Source organism: Belonocnema kinseyi, chromosome 2 (genome assembly GCF_010883055.1).
Source record: "Belonocnema kinseyi isolate 2016_QV_RU_SX_M_011 chromosome 2, B_treatae_v1, whole genome shotgun sequence".
Classification (NCBI taxonomy): Eukaryota; Metazoa; Arthropoda; class Insecta; order Hymenoptera; family Cynipidae; genus Belonocnema; species Belonocnema kinseyi.
In genome coordinates this window covers 133736131-133744934 of record NC_046658.1, presented here as the reverse complement: position 1 = coordinate 133744934, position 8804 = coordinate 133736131, and the positions used below count along the sequence as shown (strand labels likewise).

The 8804-nt window shown below is 25.3% G+C and overlaps 1 protein-coding gene across 1 annotated transcript in view; it reads right to left on the bottom strand.

Moving 5' to 3' along the window:
* Positions 1-8804, bottom strand: part of LOC117182992 — a 28957-nt gene that overhangs the window by 2925 nt on the left and 17228 nt on the right. The window contains exons 3-4 of the mRNA XM_033376119.1: positions 1833-2013; positions 1645-1791 (exon numbers count right to left, since the gene is read on the bottom strand). Coding sequence (XP_033232010.1) covers positions 1645-1791; positions 1833-2013 — 328 coding nt within the window. The remainder of the gene's footprint in view (positions 1-1644; positions 1792-1832; positions 2014-8804) is intronic.

Genomic DNA, 8804 nt, shown 5'->3' with positions numbered 1-8804 from the left:
TTTTAATTTTTAATTTTTAATTTTTAATTTTTAATTTTTTTAACCATTTTAAAAGGTTTCCAGACAATAAGAATAATTACTCAAGATTACAGGCTAAATTGTAAAATGATTTTTAATATTGAAAAATTAATTTAAAGAATATATTTTAAAATATTTAAAAACATTCCAAAACATTTTAAAAATTGTCAAAATATAATGTGAAACATTCTAAGTCAATTTTTTTCAGTTGGCATAGAGTTTAGAAGCAATTTTAAAAATAATTTAAAATTTGGAAAGGTGTCAACAAACTGAAACTAAAATTTACAGTTTTGAAGATTTCAAAATGAACTTTTTAGGCTCTTTAACGATTTTTAAAGGGTCCCCAACAGTGAGCATAATTTTTTAAGATTCTCGGAAAATATTTTTAATGATTTTTTATTTCGCAAGATTAATTTTAAGAAAGTATTTAAAAATATTTCAAAACATTTGAAACGATTTTCAAAACTTTCAAAGAAGAATGTGATAGCTTCTGAGGCGATTTTTCTGATTTTACATAGAATTTCAAAATTAAATGTTAAAGCTTTTTAACGATTTTAAAATGTTTCCAGACAATAAGAATATTCAGTTAAGATTATAGACAAAATTCTAAAGTGATTTTTGACATTGACAAATTAATTCAAATCGAATATTGAAAAAGATTTCAAACAATTTCAAAAGATTTTCAAATTTTTCAAAGAATAATCTGAAAAAATCTAAGGCAATGTTTTTTTTTTGCGTAGAGTTTAGAAAAAACTTCCAAAATAATATAAAATTTTAAAAGATTTAAAAAAAATTAAAACGAAAATGTAGAATCCTTAAGATTTAAAAATGAAATTTTAAAGCTTTCCAACGAGTAAGAAAGGTTTGAAGATAATAAGAATAATTTCTTAAGATTCCTGGGAAAATTATTTATAATTTATAATTTTTAAAAACTTAACTCTTGATAATTTATGTATTCTGTTCAAAATTCTTTTTTCTTTATTAAAAATTCTAATTTATTTGGTTAATAATGACACCGTGTGGTTAAAAATGAATATGTTTTTGATTATAATTAACATATTTTTTGTAGAAAAACTTATCTTTTTAGCTGAAAAATTGCACTATTTGGTAGAAAATTCGTATTTTTGATGAAAATCGATTTTTTTATAATAAAATTTGTATTATTGAATTTTTTGTTAAAAATTAATCTTTTTTAAATGTGTACATTTAAAAAAAAGAACTTGTTAGTTAACTTGTTCGCCTCATGGAGACGCATCGATTACCTAAATTAGGAACCTTTCATGAACTACCATAAACAACAAATATTGTTTTTACATTTTTCAAAAAATTTATCTTCCTTATTTATTAAAGTATTTTTATTTATTAAAACAAATATTGTTTTTCAATTTTTCAACAAAGTTATCTTCCTTGCTTATAAAAGTATTTTTATTTATTGGAAGCATAGCAGTACTGCATTCCAAAAATTACGTGAATGAATGAAGGACCCCCCCCCTCCATGCATACTACACTTCCGTAATAAATCGTAACAAAATCTCTTGATAACTCCCCCTCGCTTGAGATGCTACTTAATCCGAAAAAACTATTTCTGTCGAATTCGGACGCATGACGCAACCTGATGCAACTAACGCGCTGAGAGTGCGACCCTCGAGCTGTTTGTCACGCTTGACTGAGCACCGCCCCCTCCTTCTCCCTCTCCTTCTCTCGTACCCGCAGCTCCCCTAATCAAGAAACAGCCGAGGACATCAATTCTAGGAATATTGTAAGCCGGGGGTTCTTATATCAGGAGATGAGTGTATATCCTCCTCCCTAGAAACCAACGGAAATGTGGTTTTCTTGAATGTGAATACTGACCAATAGAATAAACAAGTATAAACCACCAAACAGGATATGAACTGTCAGTTTGACCGAGATGAGGTCGAATAAAATGCTCGAACGATTGTCGAGAGTTTTCATTGAAATTTCAGATTTACATTTCAACCGCAATGCGGCTCCTTTCTACGTGAATACCAGTGGTTATGGTCTTGTACTCAATATTTATTTTCCCGAATAAAATCTTATACTACCTTTCCAGAAGAAAATCATAATATTAGACATACTGAAGAATACCTTTCAGAGTTCTCTTTATATAATCAAAGAATTTTTAAGAAAAAAGATTTTATATAATTAAATTTGTTCAGACAAAATTTAATCTCAAATTTGTCATTTTTATTGTAAAGGAAAAAGACGTCAAGAGCTTCTGTTATTCTCTGATGATAATACAGATTTCTTGAAATTTTTTTTTTTATTTTTAACAATTAAAAATCTAATTTTTCTCGAAAATTACTCAAAAAAAGATTAGAAGTTTAAAGTTAAAAAATGTTCAGCTTCCTGAAATCTATTCAATTGTACCCTTTCCAAATGTTTATATTCTTAATTTAATCGATTTTGCTAAAAATATAGAAAAATCGATAAAAGACGACCAAAATAGCATTTAGTTTAACGAACTTCAAAATTTTATTTTTAAAAACATTTGTTATCAGTTTACTGTCTATTTAAAGAATATTTTCCATGAGATTGTTAAAGCTCCTAAGCTTGAAAATAAAAAATGGGGTTTTATCTCTAGAATTGAAGAAATATACTTTTTACCGACTCAAAATCTCATTTTTCTAAAAAAAGAAGCAAAATATGAAAAGCATTTCATGGTTCAAAATTTTTCAGCTTCCTGAAATCTATGAAAATTTACCCTAACCATATATGTACCTAAAGTTTTTAAATCAAAATTTTCAAAAAAATATCAAAATTTGTACACGTCATTTACGGAGCAATGCCTAACTATCCTATTCCTTTTTTATTTCTACTATAAGATATCCTTTTTGTTTAAATTAAAATTTTCTAAACATTAGCAAAAGAGTAAAAATAATTCAGTTTGAAAAAATACAATACTATTAAAGAAATTTTAAATTATTACTTGCCAAGTAAAAAGTAGACAAAATGATACAAATTTAAGAAATCGCAACTACCCAGGAGTAATATACGAGAAGATAATTATAAAAAATGATAATTTCTTTAAACAATTATTTTCATTAAATTGTACTAAGTATTATTACCTTACACTGAATAAATAGTGAACAAAAAATTGTAAATAAAAAAAAAGAGGCAAGTTTCCAATAGTATTAAAGGATAATATTTAAAATAATAAATAAATTGTGTAAACAATTATTCCTCTCAAATTTAACTAATTATTTCCTCGCTCTAACAAAAAATTGAAATTTTTTTTTAACTGCTTTATAACTCATTCTAAAAGAAAATTTTTAAAAAGAATAAAAAATGTTTTTAAGAAATTATATAAACAACTTGTTATTAGTATAAAGTAGTATTTTATGTGTTAGAAACTATATATATACCGCAAAAAATTATAATTTGCGCCAAAAACTCGCAAACCCTATTTTTTCATTTAGGAGGTTTTTTGGAACCCTACGAAACAGACTTATGGGGGTCATATTTGGAGTTTTTACTAGTATTTTATGACTAATAATTGTGAAGGTAAATGTTGAGTTTTAACTTTATTCACTTAATATTGACTCCATGAGACTTGCGGTACTTTAAATTTTTTTTTGTGCATTCGAACGAATTTCCGAAAGATATGCGCGAAGTTTTTTTTTTAATTTGGACCACCCTAGTGATCATTAAGGTGGTAAAAAAATACGTTTCTATAAATTTTATGGAGAATCTTCAATATTAGGTGAATCAAGTTGAAACTTAACATTTTGCTTTACAATTAGCCATAGAATGCGAAACAAAAATTACTTTTTAAATTTCAACTCCGTAACTCTGTTTTATAAGGACCCATGAAAAACCCATAACTAAAAATGTAGTGCTAATTACTATTTTTTGCTATTTTTTTAGTAAAAATTGTTTCTAGTACATAAAATATTACTTTCTGCTAATAATTAGATGCTTAAATAAATTTTGTAAACAATTTATTATTATTTATAACAATATTGTTTTATAACAATCTTAGAAAGTTGCGGTTTGTTCTGAAATTTTCCACTTTTTGTCAACTTTTCAATTAGAGAGGGGGAATAATTAGTTCAAGATTACAAAAACAATTGTTAAAATAATTCTTTAATATTTTCGATAATATTCTGTTAGAATAATATTAGGAATTTGCGGTTTCCTCCTAAATCTTTTACTTTTTGTCTTCTTTTTAGTTACTGAGGTAAGAATTAATGCAAATTAAAAAATATTAATTTAAATAATTTATTATTATTTTTAATTCTCTTCTATTAAAGCAATGACAAAAAATTACAGTTAATTCTTAAATTTTTAGCTTGCTTTAGACTTTTTGATTTTAATCAAATAATAAATAAATGCTGGCTACATTATTTTAAAATAATATTTCACTTATTCAAAAATAATTATTATCAACATTTTTCTAGAATTAAAAAAAAGTTGCAATTTTCAGTAAAATTGAAAATTTCTATTATTATTGTAGGAGAATTTTATTAAATATAATAATAAATTCTTTAAGCGCTTATGTTTGATAATGTGAATTAATTTTGACCTCACTGAGTAAAAATTAAAAACAAAGTTAAGAATATTATTATAAACAATAAATTGATTAAAAAGTTATTGATACAAAAGGTGGAAAAAATTTTAGTTTTGTCAAATTTCTTATGCTAGGGCGAATATTATTTGGTATTTTCTTATTTTTAAATTTACGTTCGGTTTGTCTAAAATAAATCGGGAATTTTTCAATTCGAAAATTTTAGAGAATCGGGAATTTCACTTTTATGGATTTATTAGTCGTCCCTATTATTTCGGGAATTATATTCTTCGGGAATTTTCTAATTCAGGTATTTTACAGAGTAGGGAATTTTATTTTTCGGGCTTCTTTAATCATTCCTTTATTTTCAATTTTTCGATTTCGAAAATCTTGTTCTTCGAGAATTTTCAAATTATATAATGTGATAAACTATTCGAGTATTTTATTTTTTATTTTTTTATTTTGAAAACTTTGTTTTCAAGAATTTTATTATTTGAGAATTTTCAAATCGGGTAATATATTATAAACTGATCAGCAATTTTATTTTTGTATTCTTGCTTTTGAATATTTTGTTTTCCGGAGTTTTATTATTTGGCAATTTTTGAATCGGGGAATTTTATTATCTGGAAATTTTACAGTGTCGAGAATTTTATTTTTCGCGATTTTAAACCAACTGAAAAATAATGTAATTTAATTAATATTTAATTTTCAATTAATTTAATTTAAGAAATAATCCCATTTTTATTGAAATCGTAATAAGTGTTGATCTTAATCTACTTATAATTTACATACGTACAATATAAGTCCTAAAAAAATTTATTTTAATTGGATAGTTTTAATAAATTTATAACCAAATTAATTCTGGCTACAGTTTTATTTCAACAGAATACATACGAAAATATACACAAACACGTTTAGAAACTCGTCATTCGGGTTTCTTCGGCATTCACTCTCATGAAAAGATGCACACAAAAATCCACTTTTAAAATCATCACCACGGTATTTCCATTCTCCAAGAATAGTCCATTCAAATTAATGTTTCTGCTGGAGGAAAATACAAATTCAATTCTAATATTACCTACGAGATATTTGTTTTTCACAAAAACTAATTTTTATAATTGAAGAAAACTTTTTAGCTTTTTAAACAATTATGACGAAATTTGTTTATACTTTGGAAATAACGTGTGATACATAATATAATTGTTTAAACGATTAACTTAAATAAATACTCCAATGTATACATATGCTGTAAAAAAATATTGTAGAAAAATTGTTGTAAATTTTTATCAGAACAGTATTTGGTGACGAAAAATTTTAATTAGTTAAAAATTTATGAACAATTTATAATGTTAAAAATAATTTTTGAATTTATAATTTGTTTAATTTTTACGGCACACAATTATATATATTTGATGTAATAGATTACTTTTTTCTCAATCCAGTTTATTATGTAACATAAATAAATAATTGCATAGTACGATACTCATTTCAGCATTTATTTCTGTACCGCATAACAAATTAGGCGGAAAAAACAAATTATCCGATACCTGTTCTCCAAGTAGATTTTCCCGTAAAATCGAATGGCGTAAGCATTTTTTGTGACACACATATTTAAAAAAATCGTTTAACAATTTAAAGATCAGAATATTTTTCATGAGAAATAATCTTCTCTCTCTGTTGAAACACTAATTTTAAATATTTTTCCCACAAGTTTAAGTATGGAAAAACTTATTGTTTATAGCAGTTTGTTACTAAAAATGGACTAAATTTTGTTCTTATATAGCAAGTAATTTTCCTTAAAAACACTATTTAATAGGCAACTTAGAAAATAATTCTATACAGAAAAAAATGTATTATTAACAAAAAATAATCGCACTTTCTCGTAAACTATTAGTCGCAAATGATTCCGGTAGAGGTCCCTTTAAATGAATATTCATGCTCTCAAAATCGAGTTCTATGAACTTTTTACGTATCTCTTAACCTGAAGCATAAATCCAAGAAAACGTTTAAAAAAAGTTTTTTTTCGGATAATTCGACTGGGCAAAAACTAATGAAATAAATTAATTTCAACGTTGAAATATAACAAATTTAATATCACACGATATAATGCAATATAAAATAATAATAATGCTTATAAATAATAATTATGCAATCATTGATACGGTAGTTTATAATTTTTGACATTTTTATTTAGTTGGAAGGGATAACATTTTTTTAATGCGAAAAGAACTTTTTTTTGTAACATTTTTCTAGGATTTGGAGGGAGGAAATTTTGGTTTTAAATTTTTTTCATTGGAAGAGGGACATTTTTTAATTTTTGAAAATTTTGATAGATTTGGAAGGAACGAAATTTGGGGAAAGAATTTCTTTAATTTATTTTTTTTCTTAATAAAATGGGGGAAATAGGTTATTTTTGACATTTGTTTTGAGTTGGAAGGGAGAATTTTTTAAAACTATTTTATGAATTAAAAGGAGGATAGTTCATAAATTTTAATATTTATATCTTTTTAATATTTTTATTGAATTTCGGAAAAACAAAATTTTTTCAGGCTAGAATAGGGAAAATTTTTTATTTTTAAGATTCTTATGTAGTTGGAAGGAAGGAAATTTTGTTTTTCAATTTTTATAAGTTATAAGTGGGCCATTTATTTGATTTCATTTTATATCTGGAAACACAATTAAATTTTGGTTTGGAATATTTAGATAAACTGAATGCATACATTTTTATTCATAACATTTTATAGAGTTAGAAGGGATTACATTTTTTCTTTTAGCATTTACTTTGACTGGAAATGGGTTCTTTTTATATTCTATCTTGTTTTTCTGAATTGGAAGAGAATAATCTGTAATTTTTAACACATTAATTGAGTTTAGAGGAAGGATATTTTGGTTTTTAATTTTTTGTAAATTGGAAGAGGGATATTTTTTTTTTTGATATTTTTATTGAGTTAGAGTCAAGAATTTCCTTATTTTAATTTTTATTCTGAATAGAATGAGGAAAATTTTTCATTTTTGCCATTGTTTGTGAGTTGGAAGGTTTTTTAAAAAAAATTTTGAAAGTTGGAAGAGGGCCAGTTATTATTTAAATTTCTTTATATAGTTGGAGGGGAGGAAATTTTAGTTTCAAACATTTTATGAATTGAAAGGAGGATCATTTTTTTTTTAATTTTTATATTTTTAATATTTGGATTGAGCTTTGGTGAAGAATTTCTTTTTTTTTTCTGAATATAATGGGGCACACTTTTTATTTTTGACATTTCTATTGAGCTGGAAGAAAGTAAATTTTGGTTTTTAATTTCTTTAAGTTGGAAGAGGGTCATTTTTTATTTTTATTTTATTATATAGATGAAAGGGGTGAAATTTCGTGCTTTTAAGTTGGAAGAGGCTATTTGTTTTTTTAACATTTGATATTGAGTTTGAGGGAAGAATTTTTAATTTTTTCCTGAATAGAAAGAGGGATATATTTGATTTTTAACCATTTCACTGAGCTTCGAGGAAGAATTTTTTTTCAATTTAACGACGGACATTTTTTTAATTTTTAACGATTTTTGTAGAGTTAAAAGGGAAAAAATAATTCTCTGAATAGGTAAAGGGGATTTTTTCTTTTAAAATTTCTCTCGATATGAAATGGGGACAGTTTATTTCCAATCTTTTTTCTGAATTGGAAGAGGATAATTTGTTATTTTTAACATATGAATTGATTTTAGAGAAGAAATTTTGGTTTTTAATTCCTTTCAATTGAAACAGGGACATTATTTAATTTTTACTATTTTTATTGAGTTTCGGGGAAGACTTTTTTTGTTTTAATTGTATTCTGAATAGAATGGGCGAGATTTTTTATTTTGACCATTTTTATTGAGTGGATCGTAATCAATTCAAAAATATACTCGAACTTGGATTTAAGGAAGCTGTATTTGTGCATTCCGAGAACTGATGCCGCGAGGCAGTTCCAGAATGAGACGAGCCGCGTGGGGATGCGACTTTATCACGCATGCGCAACAAAACAGGGGCGTCGAGATAAAGCGCTGTACCCTAGCCTCCTAACTGGATAACTGCGTCACGTAGCACAGTGGGGTGAAATCGGAAAACGAGGTTCAAAATGACATTTAGAACGCAATTATGCACCGATTTTAGATTTTTTTTTTGAAAAATTCAGAACTAATTTTTCAGAAAATGGTGAGAGTAGATTTTTTATTTTTTTGTTTATTTAATTTTTATTTTAATGCAAACATCGAAAAAAATGTCGATTTTTCTAATTTCA